Source organism: Hesperophylax consimilis, chromosome 19 (assembly GCF_061612785.1).
Source record: "Hesperophylax consimilis isolate HC1 chromosome 19, BYU_Hcon_1.0, whole genome shotgun sequence".
Taxonomy (NCBI): Eukaryota; Metazoa; Arthropoda; class Insecta; order Trichoptera; family Limnephilidae; genus Hesperophylax; species Hesperophylax consimilis.
In genome coordinates this window covers 4,649,647-4,665,942 of record NC_142854.1, presented here as the reverse complement: position 1 = coordinate 4,665,942, position 16,296 = coordinate 4,649,647, and the positions used below count along the sequence as shown (strand labels likewise).

Genomic DNA, 16,296 nt, shown 5'->3' with positions numbered 1-16,296 from the left:
GGGGAATTATGTTTTATAGAAATTCTCTAACAAACCCCCCCCCCCCCCCATGGAAATAGGAACCGTCAGGTATTCAGTGGCCCGCCAGTGATTCAAAATCGTCAATTTCGCCCAACTGCTAAAAAGGTTGGGCAGCCTTGCTCTAAGCGTACCAAACATATTCCAGAAGAAATTATCGGTGACCGGATAAATCATCACAATGATTATTCATCTTTAAAAAGTTATATAAAGTCATGGAAAGTGATGAAACAAAAACTTTATTAACTTGGTTAAGTAGGTTAGGTTAGGTTAAAAAAAAAAAATTTCATCGTTTCTAATGACTTTATATCACTTTTTAAAAGTGTGTGAATTGTCACTGTGTTGAGTTATCATGGAACTGAAATTATTATAGGTTTTGCTGATAAGATTGCCTCTCTTTCAGTTGCCAGATGTAAAGAAATGCCCTCTTTTATGCCATATCATCTCATTCTAACTGGATAGACCCTCCTTTCTCAGATAGTGAATTAAAACGAGTAATTAATTCCCTTTCAGTCTCTTCTCCGGGTCCTGATGGAATATTATATAGCTTCTTTAAAGCATTCTTCGACATATCGGTTGAATATTTCTTTTCCTTGATTTCTGGAAAGTTAAAAAAAATCCTCCCGGTTTTAAAACCAGAGAAAAATTTGTCTGCATTCTCTCATCCTATTGCTCTTTCGTCGCGTTTAATGAAAGTAGCGAAACATTTGATAAAGACCTGATTAGAATGGTTTGTTGAAAATCACAGTATTATTTCTCCTAATCAATACGGCTTCCGGAAAAAGAAGTCAACTACAGATAATTTTAGTGTGTTTAGAACTGATATCCGTATTTTTCAATCCCTCAGCTCTTGCACATTGGCCACAGTTCTAGATCTTTCATCAGCTTACGGTGATGGATTAATTGATGTTTTGAAAGAAAAATTAATAAAAATAAAAATCCCCATAAAATTAGTTAATATTATCAACTTGCCAAGAGACAGATCCATTATTATTGACTCTTCCTCAAAAATATTGAAGCGTAAACTATGGAAAGGGTTACCCCAGGGGTCTGTAATCAGTCCATTATTATTTAATATTTATATAAGACATTGTAATCCCATCTATCATGCAACTTTATTTTGCGGATGATTTTCTTATATCACTTAAAAATTTATCGCATGCTGCGAAGGAATTAAATTTGGCCTTGCATAATATTAAAGTTTGGTTGTTGACAAATAGAATGAATTTAGCTACCTTTAAAATCAAGGTAGTGGCTTTTATACGCAAAAGAAAACTGCCCCACTTTACCGTCTCTTTTGACAATGTCCCTCTACAAATCGTTTTCGTTCAATTTATTTTTACTTTTCCGACTTTATGTCCGGGTTAAATCTTCCCCAAAGGAAAAACTAAACCCTTCCACACACTTTTCCACAAATTATCATCTAGTCAATCAACATAATGCATGTGCATTATATAAACAAAATAAATACAAAACAAATGAGATCAAATGGGAAAATAATTCACTGACTCCAGATATTTTCAAATCAGAGGGTTCGGCTCGGTAGAACTCCTAACAGGGCCTATGAATCCTACCTATTTCCAAATCTAACGTCCCAAAGACATAATATATTGTAAATCCTTCCAAGCAATGATTTATGAGAATAGATAATTTATCTTTAAGCCTCTGACATACCACGCTAAAAGCGCACTATATTTGCATATAGCGTAATGTGCCATCTTATGCTAAACGAAAGTCCATGTCAAAATATTGTATTTAAGATATACAGAGAATTAGATTATATAATTTGGAAATAAAAAATTATTTTTATATACCACAGCAACTGCAAAAATACCGTTACTTTTTTGTATTTTTTTATTAATGAAACTTTTGTATATACAATACCGGTTTTACAATTTTATTGGATATTTTATATCTTAAGAGCGTTGTTTTCGCGGACGAAATTTCGACTCCCGCAAAAATAATTATTGTCCTGTGTCCCTCTCTAACGGAGCGTGCAGCGGGGAACGGAGAGGGAGTACCTGGCTTTTAGTACGGCTGACGTTGCAAGCGATCAAAAAAAGTTAGATAATATGAGATTAAATAAAAAAGAAATTAAGTTCAATGCTTGAATATTTGCACGAAGTCGGTGAAATGTCCCTTTCGTTTAGTTCATTCCATTAGCAGCACAGACATACAAGGGCTTCCGACCTATTCTTTAATAGTATTGGTATATGCGCATGTACACGTTAGGCACTGACAATATCACGCATAAAAGGCCAGTAAACGAGAAATGCTTTTTTTCTTTTGTGTGTGAATATATTTGCATCTAAACGGGGAATCACCCTTTTGTTTAGTTCATTTAAATTAGCAGATACGTGTATTATTGTAGGAGATACGGAAATTGTACACGTGCATCGTACATGTGGCCACAGACGAAATTATAATAATAGTAATAATAGGTGTATAAGTTTATAAATTAGATAAGTACATAGAATTAACAGCAGTAAATAATATATGAACAGTAAGTAATATAATTGTAGAGAATAGAAATATACACTTACTTAAAATTTGTGTAAGTGCACCGGTAAAGGCCTTACCTTTGACATAATCTTTTATTTTTTAATTTTTACATTACCTTTGAAATTTTTGTGAATCACATTTTTTTTATTTTATCTGGAAGAAAGTTATAAAGTCGTGTCGCTGTGTATATAATTCCGAACACGCACTGACTTTATCACTGGGATTTTGGTCGAGATTATTTTTAAGTGTTGTGTAAGAAGAATATTATGTGAACAACAAAATTAAGTAATACAACTATAAATAAAAATAACCATAAAAATAGCAGCACAATAACAGCAAGAATAATAGCAACAAGCATATTTTATTAAAAAATGTTCAATGAATCGGTATAATTATTTCCGTCCATTCTAGGCAGTGAGGAATACATTTATGGTAGTTAGTCCCAGATTTTTTATACTGAAAAAAATCCTATTTTATAATCTACAGTCTACACAATACATGTGCACAAGGTGAAAAATAAAAAAAAGTCGGACAGGTAGTAGTTGTATAGTAAGAACAGACTCCAATATAAATAAGCAAATAAATAATTACATAAATAAAATTTAATTAAAAATTTAATTTCATAAAATTTGTCAGTCAACCACAAAATTTTCCAATTTCAATTTTCTAACTAAAGGCATTACTTATATGTTATATAATGTCGGGTGATACGTCTGACATTTTCTGCGACGATATTTCGGGTTCAATCACATCGGTACTAAAAGAAAAAAAATCAGGCATCAAACCGTGAAAACAAAAGACCGCATATTATACTGTCAAGGTATGATCAATATGTGTAGTGATTATACTTACAAATTCGACAAAATAGTACAATCAATTATAGGCAAAAATGGAGGACGGTTTTTATTCTTAAATTTAATCACTTTTAATTAAAGATCGTCGGTGTAATATTGAATTGTACCAATGTGTAAAAACACTGTCATCAAAACTAAAAGCTGAACGGCAATAAAATGAAACTCTCACTACTAACCAAAAGATGGTATCTTGATGTTATTGTGTACATTCTCGAGAGTTTGTTCTTGTGAAAATAAAATTATTTGCTTACCGTTTGCTCAAAATCCCACAATTCACATCGATGTTTTAGCATCGAAAAAATCCTTGTTGGCAAATTTAGCCTGACAATCTTTAACATCATTTACGGAACTGAAAACAACAAAAAAACATTACATTTTTACCGTAAAAAATAAATACTTATAATAAATATTGCATTTAATTTTCACCTGTTCCGAGTTCTTTCTGTCTTTTTGACATTGCACTTCCTCTTTTTCCGGTGCATACTGGGTGGCTTACCACGTATCCACTTTCGACCTAAAACACAAATAACATTTTATAAAAATCAATAACGTAAGTACCCTAATTCATAACCTAATTATCATTGTTAAAAATGCTCAAATAATGATTACTTACCCATGTTGAATGAAATAAATTATTTGGGGATGCTTCGGTTAAAAACTGTGGAGTTTAAAAATAATATTATTCGTAAACAAAGTAACAAATTCGTCAATTATATGTCCGCGCGGGCTGACTGCGAATGTCACATATACATACACTAGCAATAATAATAAAAAATGAAGGACGATTGACGTAGGAATGTATGCATGTATTTGTTAGGCAGGCGATCTCTCCGGGGCCCCTGCCCCCCGGCCCGTGCTTCACCTACTCTAGCCAGCCCGACTCAAGAAAGTGCGAATGAGACAATAACAAAAAAGCTAGTTAAATATACGTTGAATTTGTGGCCACCAAATTCGGCTTTTGAAGCAAATAAAACTTTTTTCAGTGAAGATTCAAATTTTATTGTATAGTTCATTATATGCCTGAGACGGGATATGTGAGATTTTTTCAAAAAATATCTTCCATTTGGTCACAAAAAATTGCCAAAGATGCCTCGTAAAATCATGTAAAATCGTCATCTTCTGGGGCCTATATTCTATAATTTAAGGCAAAAATCGAAAATCTGATCCATATGCGTACTTTATATTTACCATGTCTTTTAACTAAAAAAAAAAAAAAACAATTTACTCTAGTATTTTAGCCGTAAATCCAAATTAAAATTTTGTATGAAACAGGCACCGCAGCCGTTCCTCTTAAGGTTTATACAACTCTTCCATTAAAAACATAAGTTTAATGTAATTTATTTAATATAATTTTTTAATGTTATGTTGACATCGAATCACTCGTACTTTTGTAAAAAAATAAATAAACGAATATTGTCATTTACGAAGGTTCTATAAATAAACAGTCTTGATTTATTTAGCAGTATAAATTATGACCGTCCGGAGGGGAGGCCTTTGGGAATCGGTTAACACGAATTTGGTAGAAATAAACTTATTTATGAAGTTATTACATATATTCCTAAGCAACTATATACAGTTAGGATGGGTGGTTTCGCAGAATTTGAACAATTCATCAAATTTCAACATTCATTTTTGGGTTCTGTGAAAGTCCCATTCAAGTTCCGTTATTATATCATTATAGACTAGTTGCTTGATAGAACTGAAATCAAAACAGAACTTGGAAAAATCTTTCACAGAACTTGAAAATCAACTTTGAAATTTGAAGAATTGTTCAAATTCTCCGAAACAACCTGTCCTTAAGAGTTAGAGGATAAGTAGAGGCAGCAGTCACGCAGCCAGGGGATTGGCGTGGATGGTGACAGAGGATATCCTGGTCTCCGTGAGGGGTTTGAAGTTCTTGGCGTTGACAGGAAGCTTTTCAAGTTCATCCAAGGCCAGCGGTCACGCGGCTAGGGGGTTGGCGTGGATGGTGACAGAGGATATCCTGGTCTCCGTGAGGGGTTTGAAGTTCTTGGCGTTGACAGGAAGCTTTTCAAGTTCATCCAAGGCCAGCGGTCACGCGGCTAGGGGGTTGGCGTGGATGGTGACAGAGGATATCCTGGTCTCCGTGAGGGGTTTGAAGTTCTTGGCGTTGACAGGAAGCTTTTCCAGTTCATCTAAAGCATCCAGTCCATCTATGACCCTAGCAACAAAATAAAATTAGTTCATATTTTACTATCTATCTACCTAACTACTAACATTTTTTTTCTTCTTTATTATCTATCTGCTAAACTACCTCTGTAGTTTGTCAGCAGGTACATATCAACAGTCCCGAAAAATAATGTGTTGGATGTTCAAATTTGTAGTTTGTTCCAAACACGGGAGTGATTGCAAATAAATACAGCGCGCCAGCCATCAGCAGGCACTCTCTCAGTTTTGGCATGCCGCCAGCCTCTCTACTCCTACTCGCCCTGAGTGCTTCTCTTCATATTCCCGCACTGAACTTGGCTACCCCTTGGACTCCCGCCTCTGGATACCCTGACCATAGCAGCTCACCACTGGACAAGCAGACCCCTACACTGAACATAGTGGCTACCTACGGACTGACCGGCGCCCCTCTTGTTTACAATCTGTCGATATCTCTTACATGAGGAATTATAAAATTATAATTAGTAATTTCTCTAACTTCTTCATTCTCTTCTTGCAACCCTAACTAGCTCTTCATCATTTTTATTATTTTTCTTTTTCATATTATAGTAATGTATAGATTCTGTTCAAACTATAAAATTCACCCACCATAACACAGGGTCATCCCTAACATGGAGGGTGAAATATCACAAAAACCATACGTACCCTCTAAGTCTTGTATTAATAAAATAAAATAAATAAAATGTGAATTCCGAATACAAGGGTTTCTGTAGGACATGACGATATAAATCATCTGTATCTAGTAGCCATTTTCTTAAGATTATATTTGACTTTAGCAGTATAAATGGTATTATTTTGAATTGTCATTGATAGTTCATTAAATATTTTGACAAATAATAATAATCAATTCATGAAGATCATTTGTTTTGTGAATACTGCACAATTTGGGAGACAGGTATTGGAACCATTCATTAGATAACCAACACCTCTGTCATAGGTCACCCCAAGTGACAAGCTACGTTTGGTAACTTAGCAGGGGTTCACCAGCTGCGCGGCGGGCCAGATTGGGAAAGGCCAGTTGACGCAGACCCTTCGACCTTGTTACATAAAGGATCAGTAACAAGGTGTGTGGTTCCTTCTAATTGATTTCTATCTATGGTTTTGGTGTGTGGCTCCTCCAGTATTTACAATTGTCCAATTGAAGAACGGGTCAATTGAATGACAGCCCAATTGAACAACGGCTCAATTGAACGGGAGCCGGGAGCCAATACTGTGCTCGCCCAATACGACTCCCCCGATACGGCTCCCAGCGTATGAATGATCGTACGACTCATGATACCAGTACACCACATTGTAACACGAGATAAATAAGACGCTAGGTAGTTAGTAAGTGTAGGCATGTACGTCCAAGCCCAGATGTCCGACGGTCAGACGCTGTTCACGTCTCTGATAATGAAAATTAATACTTGGATAATTTTAATGGTGCTTATTTTTTCTAAAATGTCTCCTAATAAAAAAGAGTAACTGTTCAATTGAGCCGTGGTACGGTTTACCAGGAGTCGTACGAATATGGCTCATCAAAAAGAGTTAGCTCAATTGTGCGGTTCGCTCATGAACGACTCATTTCTAGTTGCCACACCTGCGCTGTGAAGACAACACCTGAGCAGTTCAAAAATCAAGCACTGGCATTCCTTGATCAACAGCCCATAGCATTCGAAACAGTGGAATATAACAAACAAATAGAGCATTGTTTCCAATGCTATGGGCTGTCGATCAAGCACTGGCATTCCTTGATCGAAAGCCCATAGCATTGGAAACAGTGGAATATAACAAACAAATAAAAAAAAAAAATAAAAAAAAAAAAAAAAAATAGAGCATTGTTTCCAATGCTATGGGCTGTCGATCAAGGAATGCCAGTGCTTGATTTTTGAACTGCTCAGGTATTGTCTTCACAGCGTAGGTGTGGCAACCGAAGTATACTAATTGAGTAAATACTGGAGGTGCCACACACCTTGTTACCAATCCTTTATGTAACAACCTCTCCAACGAGACTCTCTCGACCAATGCTTTGGACTGCAATTGTAGGGATGGATTCATACATCTCACCTGGACGCACTGACCCTATTTTTCCTACTTTTCCTTCCCACCTTTACTTTAAGACCCCTCCACACAGCATCCCTATATGATATAGTCCCTGAGAAAAAATATTTTTCACTGGGCGTCCTGTATTTTACGATAGTCGTGTATTAGGTGTGCGTACTTACGATAGTATTGTATTAGGTGTTCGAACTTACGATAGTCATGTATTAGGTATGCGAACTTACGATAGTATTGTGTTAGGTGTGTGAACTTAAGAGAGTCTTGTATTAGGTGTCCGAACTAATGATAGTTTTGTATTAGGTATGCGAACTTACGATAGTATTGTGTTCGGTGTGTGAACTTACGATAGTCTTGTATTAGGTGTATGAACTTACTATAGTCTTTATTAGGATGTTTTACTTACTTTCCGAACAGGGTGTACTTGAGGTCCAGATGTGGTTGGGCGGAGTAGGAGATGAAGAACTGGCTCCCGTTGGTGTTGGGTCCATTGTTGGCAAGGGACACGGTTCCTCGAGCTGTGTGCTGGAGAACACAATCAGACATAATATTAATACACTGTTAGAAATTGGTATCCCGTTAGACCAAAATAAAGGTGAACATTCTCAGGTAACGAATAACCTAACAACATTGTAATTCCTCCTACTTTTTTTTATTATAAGCGGTACATATTGCTTGTTTTGTTTTATACTAACTCCACACATTAAAAATTATTTCACTTAGGTCCTGTTTCATCTTTGAGGATGCTGTGTGGGCATATTGTAGGATGGAGGAAACACAGAAGCCGGCTGTCATTCCGCAGCTGTTGAACACAAGAAATAGTAGTAAAAGCGACAACTAGGTGCTAACCTGATGCTTTGGACCACTTGGCTACAAATCTAACAGATTAATTTTTAAAAAATTTAAAATTTATTTTTAAAAAGAATGTGAAAAATTGAAAGAATTATAATATATCCTACCTTCAGCTCCTCTTTAAACTCATCTTGGAACTTCCTTCCCCAAATGCTGCTGCCTCCCTTCCCGCTTCCCGATGGGTCTCCCGTTTGCACCATGAAGCCCTAAACATACAATAAACACAAATCATTAACAAAGAAAGTTGTAATAGAATTAAAATTAAAAAACTTTTTCACTTTAATTTTAATTCTATTACAATGGAATTCCACCACGAATTAACAGTGCAAAAACTAGACTCAAAGAAAGTTGATCACAGAAAACCCATCTTTACATTCGGTGTTAGTTATGTCAATGATATGTCAATATGTTTCTCAATCCTAAAATTATTGGCTATAATAAAACTAACCAAGTTGCAAGTTTAGTAAATAAAATACTAATTAACGTTTCCCAAAAGAGTAGGCAGAGAGGATGGACTGCATGAAATTATAGTTAAGTTAAACGCGATGCTCGTTATAATCTACGTGTTCATAGATGGTGCTAATTAAGGCGATGCACTACGTTGTGTAATATTTTAAATAGAGCCGCTATCAATAACAACCCTTACATAGATGGCGATAAGGTTTAAATTCCCGCTTAACCTTTTCCACTCTTTAGGCCACACATTCTGGCCCATACGATTTTGGTAGACAGCTCCGTCGGCCAGAGGGTCTGGCCCGGTGCAGGTATAAGTTTAATCACCAATTTCTATGTACCTAAGTACATTCTACGAACTATTATTTCCGATAAGTACAAAGAATGGTCGCAAAACGTTGTCTAAACCAACATTTATTCATTTAAATTTACCGTTTATTAGATATATTCTTGTAAAAAAAGATGCATTATTTTAACGTACTGAATGCTTGTTTTATTCCAATATTTTCGGAACAGTCAGTTGTTGTACTGCGTTTACGACGGTTCTCCGAGATTACTCCCACTTTTTGTGACCATATTTTTGCGTTTTGTGGAACTATTATATTTCTAAATAATTTACACACTTAAAAAATATATTTATTTAACCGTCATGGAAAATAATGATAGTTTTACTGCGCAGTTCAGTTATAATGAGGAATGTGATTGTATCGCTAGTAGTGATGATGAGGACCTTTTTACAATTAATAATATTGATTGCAATGACAATGGTAATGTGATAGTGAAGAAGTTGGTAACAACCCAATACAGAAAGTGTAATGATACAGATAGTGGAAGTGACATTACGCCGCCCAAAAGAAAGAGATGTGCTTATTTCAGTAAAGATAGTAATGAAGAGAATATTGAGATTCCGCAACAACCTTCTATACTTCTTCCTAGGAAAAACATTAAAATGGTGGCGCAATCTCTTTTTTTGGGGCTTAGAAGTTTCGGTGGTAAATGCTTACATATTGTACAAGGAAAACAGTGAAAAGCCAATGAGTCATCTTCGATTTGTGGATAGGCTAATAATTCAACTGGTTGGAAAATATAGAGAAGGTGTAAAAACAAGGAAAGGAAGACATTCGGTAGATCCAGAACAGCGGTTAAATCACGTGAATCTACATGTAATACCTAATGCCTAACGCGCAGAAAAAGTACGGGGATTGCGTCGTTTGCGGTTCTAATAGAGAGGGAGGGCAAAGAAAACGAACAAGGTATCACTGTAAAAATTGTGATAACAAACCCAAAAACTTGTGTGGGAGAATGCTTTGAAAAATATCATACATAACTATAAGTGATGGTGATTTAGTAATAATACAATAAGTAAGAAAGATAAATTTATAATGACATTGGACCGAATCGTGAGTGATTTATTGTGATAAATATACTTAAAATGTGACATTGTTATATTATGCATAGTTATTTATATATAAGTCTTAGATGTTAAATAATTGTAAAAATTAGTTGTAAGGCAGTAATATAAGTCGTAGATGTAAATTACTAGTTATAATTATAGTATGTACAAAACTCTAACTTGTAATCACCGTGTAGAATGTTTGCCAAATTTATTATCTATTTTATGTGTTGTGGGCTGGTCTATCTTTTGTTTCCTGAATGAGGGTCGGAATCTAAAATAATATAACCAATGCAAAATAAGAAACCGTGTACTAGCCATAAAACCTAAGCCAATCGGGTCCAGGTAGTCACCGGTCAACCCCTGTCCGGTACAGGACAATAAGAAAGGAATTTCTACTAGGACTTACATTGGATTCTTTGTATATTATTCCCATATTTTACATAATTATCGCTACGCAATCAAATAAATTATGTAAATAAAACATATTGAAATCAAACGTATTATCTTTTAGTTACTTAAGGTGTGATTTAACAACTATTTTATGCAAAATGTACCAAACATATAATGGTCACACGAATTACCAGAGAGGGTGCCACGAAAATATTGAACCAAAAATTTCACTTTTAAATCAAAAATATAACATTAATTTTTAGTCAGAGTAGCCAATTGGTCCTGAGAAAAAATGGTCAGAGTGGAAAAGGTTAACACCATCCGCCTGTTTTGATTTATGCAGGAAAAAAACATGGCCAAAAAGTGCCTTTTATTTTATTTTGTGGATGTTCAGGCATAAATATTTAATTTTTTTTCGATCATTTTATAGATAACTTAATTTTCCACATTATACAATAAAATCATAACCGAAAATGGGTTCGTAAGTAGGAGATTTTGAACTTTAAAGTAGTTTTCATAGGCCTTATACATTATTTTTTTCTGGGCTTATAAAAAGACTTATCTAAAAAATACTCGATTATTTCAAAGGTCAAGATGTATTCTACTCGCAGTATTTAATTAAAGCATCTGAAACTTTTTTAGGCGACCAAATTTTCAAACCAAAAACACATGATTTTGCATTACTACCAGAGATGTGCTTTATTTCAAATAAATCCATTTCAAATGGAAATGCAAAATGGGTATTTTCCATTTTGCATTTTAAATGCTTTTCTAAAACCCACTTTGCATTTTAAATGCTTTTCTCAATGCATTTTCCATTTTAAATGCTTTTTTTCAACATTCTTCCTACTATCTCCACTCTTTTTTTTTTCATAAGCCCCAAATATCAGTCGGTCCTCAACCTCGCTATGAGAGATAATTTACATTTGTCAAGTTGCTCCCTGGTAGGAGCCCTGGCAATTGAGTGATACCATTACAAAAAATACTGATTCAAATAGGTACTGATCATGGGGCCATGACGCTGTAATATTAAATGTTAGATAGCAGTTTCTATGTTTTAAGTTGGCAACATTAGTCCCTAGCAAATTTTTTTGTGGTTTCATAATTTGTAGTCGTGGTGTTTTTGGATTAACCATCATGTAATATGTTTGTTCTACATTGATGTCCATTATTGAGTGAAAAAATTGTTTAAAAATTCTATAATTATTTTAATTGTTTGACCTGAGAAACCATTTTGCATTTTCAATGCATTTTGAAAATAGGTATTTTGCATTTGAAATGCTTTTCTAAAAACCATTTTGCATTTTCAAATGAAAAAGTTTTGACCCATTTCCATTTTGCATTTCAAATGGTTTTGGGTACCCATTTTGCACATCTCTGATTACTACGTATGGCATTGCCTTAATTTATTTTATTAAAATATGCTTTTTGCAAGGTATTGCTTTACAATATTAACACACTTTAATCGGGAAGAGTAGTTCTACCCGTTCGGTCGATTGATGCTTAACGTCGGGAAGGGTAGTTCTACCTTCTGCGCCCGCCTCATTTCAATGGCAGAAAAGAAGAAATTATCTGATGTTTTTTTATGAACATTATACATATACCAATCTCTTTATAAAGGTCCCAACTATATGTACATAATTATCAAATTGCAATGCAAGTCTTTTTTTTTGTATTTATCTTGGAGTCTTTTGTGTACATCGATATTTCAACTAAAATGGCCATTATTAATGAACACCTGACACTTGATAGGTATTGCGTTTGAAGATCAACGAAATAAGTAATTTAGATAACATATTCTGTTATTCTAATAATTTAATTCCTGGAACCAGGGTTTTTATGACCATGAAACCCGAAACAAATCTTTCTATCTCTGTTCCGCACCCACTCAACTTCTAGGTGCGAGCGAGAGGAGAGTGTCGAGCATTTAAAAATAGCAGGTATCGGCAAACACAGTTAGGCGGACCATAATAAATATTTACAAGTGCATGCCAGTTTTTAAAAAGCAAATTGTCCTACGGTTGTGTTCCGAGGAGATAATATTTATATTTGCTTTTTCAAACCTTTCAAAATGGATTCTGAAAATTACGAATGTGATAACGAAATCGTCGAAGATAATTTATCTGCCTGTTCTAGTAATTATTTGCCTGAATTCCATAGTGAAAGAGAAGAATCTAGTGGAAGTGAAGAAATTCCTTGTAGGAGAAGAATGTCAGTGATGCCATTATAGTTCAGTGATTCTGAAGAAAGTGATATGGAGGAAGAACAAGGAAATATTAGATGAACAATTTTTAGACGTAAACTGTAACTGATTATATAAAGGTGATTAAAAACTTAAACCTAATAGTGTATGGTGAAAAAAATAAACAATATTATGTGAGCAATACGAGAAGCATTCTACGCTAAGTGATTATTTTAAATTTCATTTGAAAAAATAACCAATATTATTAGCACGTTCCGATGGTTTTGGTCCGCTGTATCGTGCGAGAGGCAATTGCACACGTGGTATTTCAATGAGTAATAATGTGTTACTCTGACGATACTTGAGAAGTGGCAATTGTTTTTGTTTTTATAATGATTTGGGCTTGGTGAAAATATAATAATTTGTAATTTTATAAAATTGAAACCTAGTTTATACTTAAAAAATTGAATACTAATGACTCAACAATGACTTTGTTTTCGATTTATTATGTTGCATTAGAAATAATACTTGGTTTTCAGCTACAAATTATATAGCTTGGGTATGCTGAGTTAGTATGTAGAAAATTTTATTGAAATATTTCCATCATTTACGAAGATATAGCGATTTAAAACAAATTAAAGAAATTCGCGCGGGACCTTTATTTTCGCCCGTTTTCAGCGGTCAGCCGGCGAAAAAATAACCCGATCAAAGTGTGTTAAGACAAATTATTTGTTTGTGCCTGTACATACGCAATATGACGCAATAATCGTAAAAAAACTTGATTCTTTCAAGAAAGGCATACAAATGCAATATTGGTTTGAATGACCGGTCGGTGGCTGAGTTGACATCGCGTTTGGGTCCCACCCAGGCCTAGTGTGTTCAATTCCTCGGCTGGACTCCAAGTCCTCCATCACAACACTTTCCGCTTACTGTGGTAGTAGTAGGAATTTTAGAATATTATCATCTCATAGACAATTCTGATTCGCCTCAGTTTAAGCGAGTACGTGTAGTGTCATCTCAATCATACCCGTGATGTAGTGTAGTATTCAACGCAACTTTTAAGTATATATAGACGCTGCCTGGTTCTACATTTATTTCTTGATACACGCATATTCTTTCTATGTCTATCTTTGTCATAATGTAAATGTGTTTGTTTCTTGCTACATTTTGTGAGACAATAATGTGTCTATAAGTTTGTAATGGATGCCATTGGTAAAAAATAAGGTAAATATTTTACTAAACTCCCAACTTTTAATAGGCTCAGATTATGGAAATTACACTTAGTTTCAACTTAATTACTACAAGAAACAACTATTTATGTCAGGAGAGATGGTAAAAGATGCATTAAAATTCCATTTATATTCAATCAAAGTTTAAAATTTTCCCTTTTAATACTATCGAAACTTTGGCTTTTTTATGGATAGACATTTGTGAAAGTTTAGTTTCGGTCTAAATAAATTACTTAATTAACCCAAACTGAGAACCTAATATTCCATTTTGTAATATGAATAGTTGTTTCTTGTAGTAATTGTCGAAACAAAGTGTGACTTACATAATCTGTGCCTAAAAGTGCGACGTTTAGGTACATAATTACCTAATGTAATTAATTTAAAAGAGAATTTTAATTTCCAGTGTATGAATATTCCTACTAGTAAAATGTACCTACTAGGTATCAGAGGATTGAATACACAACCCCTGGCGCTTTGGACTGCTCCACTCCAAATCAATATAATTCATCATATAAACCATCAAATTAATACAATTGATAACAGGTTGGTAAAAATGAACAACATCGTTAATAAGATATATCTGTAGTATTTAGTGTTGAAATACCTTGATATTCCGGTGAAAGAGGCATCCATTGTAATAATCGCTGGCGCAAAGAGCCAAGAAGTTCTCACAGGCCTTAGGACACTCTTCGCAGAATAATTCTATCTTAATATCCCCGACATCCGTGTGTAGAGTTACAGACATTTTGTTTATACAATTCACTCGTTATTAAAACAACAAACTTTTAAGTTACAATTGCTTTTACTTTCGTTGATCTGTAATCAAGCTATGTTCAAGCGGGAAAACAAAACAAATTTTAGGTTAAAATGTACGTAAATGTTGACAACTTCACACTTTCGGGGTTGCTTTTTTACTATTTTTATTAAAAACGTTTTACACATGTGCACATAAGAGTATTCAATTCACGTAATTTGTCATTAAAATCTTTAGAAACTTTGTAAATAACAAGTGCGAACCATAAATCAACTAGTGCGATTGACAAATGTTATTGTAATCATAGCCATAGAAAATGTAGATAACCAAGAACCATCTAAGAACCATAGATGTACCATCTAAAAACTAAGCTGTCAAATTTAGAGATGGTCGACATTCCAGTCTCAGTCGCGCGGAGTCGGTTCCTGTACTATCACTGCATAAATAAACCACTCTATATCACTGGAACTGAGGTTATATATCTGATAAATCGGTTCTCGGTGGAATATTTTTAAAAATATTAGGAAAATTATAAAAAAGTTACAAATTATTTTGAAATTTTTGAGGAGCTCTGTTCAATTTTTCTCAGAATTGCTATAATCTCTCCCCCATGCTTTAACACGGAATTTAGTCAAAAAAATAAAAAAAATAATTTAGGGAAACAGAACAGAGTGGTTTATTTATGAACAGAACTGTCTGAAACAGTGTTGCCAACGAAGGCAATTTATCGCCATTTAGGCTACTCAGAACGAGAATCGGCGACGAAAAAATGTAAAAGGCGACTGATCGCCGATTAGGCTACCTCACTACCTCAGAGACAAGGCAAATTACAAATAATAAATAATTTAAATGAAATTTTTTAACTAATGAAAAAATGTGAGGAACTTTTCGAAATGGAATTCGGATTTGGATGTGCGGAATTTTTTTTCAGCGAAGTTCTGTAACAACCCCCCCCCCCCCCCCATGGATTTCAAATATTTTGTCAGGAGTACTCATTTTTGTGGGGAATTATGTTTTACAGAAATTCTCTCTAACAACCCCCCCCCCCCCCCCCCCCCCCATGGATTTCGAATATAAAAGGGGGAATCAAGCTCACGTAGAATATTTGTGGGGAATATGTGGGCAGAATTTATGCGAGTTCATTAGAATTACTGCAACTAAAATTCGGCCACATTAGGCTACTAAATGTTTGAAAAATGGCGACATTAGGCCAAGATCCGTTGGCAACACTGGTCTGAAAGATTATAGTACTGTCCCGGTGACTCTGCAGTCACTGGATCTCCAAATATTATTTTTCTGGGGAACCGATTATTTTTGGAGCGGTTTATTTATTTTTGGATAATTTAAATAGCGCCGCTTTTGTGAGAGATCACCTCAGGGGCGCTTTACAGTTGATGCAGGTATTACAAAAAATATAAATATTACAAAAGAAGAAGCTAAGT

At 34.6% G+C, this 16,296-nt stretch overlaps 1 protein-coding gene across 1 annotated transcript; it reads right to left on the bottom strand.

The window, feature by feature from the left end:
* Window positions 1-4,668: 4,668 nt before the first annotated feature.
* LOC149414692 (peptidyl-prolyl cis-trans isomerase-like 3) lies at window positions 4,669-15,133 on the bottom strand. Its single transcript, XM_089643091.1, has 4 exons — window positions 14,705-15,133; window positions 8,558-8,656; window positions 8,005-8,123; window positions 4,669-5,556 (listed from the first exon to the last, which is right to left on the bottom strand). Exons 1-4 carry the CDS (start codon window positions 14,843-14,845, stop codon window positions 5,430-5,432), a joined length of 486 nt encoding a protein of 161 aa, XP_089499217.1. The 5' UTR covers window positions 14,846-15,133; the 3' UTR covers window positions 4,669-5,429.
* Between the last annotated feature and the right edge of the window lie 1,163 nt (window positions 15,134-16,296).

Coding starts and splice junctions, on each gene's coding strand:
- LOC149414692 (XM_089643091.1), bottom strand. CDS start 14,845: ATGTCTGTAACTCTACACACGGATGTCGGGGATATTAAGATAGAATTA. Junction 8,124..8,557: donor AGTTTAAAGAGGAGCTGAAG/GTAGGATATATT, acceptor TGTGTTCTCCAG/CACACAGCTCGAGGAACCGT. Junction 5,557..8,004: donor AAGTACACCCTGTTCGGAAA/GTAAGTAAAACA, acceptor TTTTGTTGCTAG/GGTCATAGATGGACTGGATG.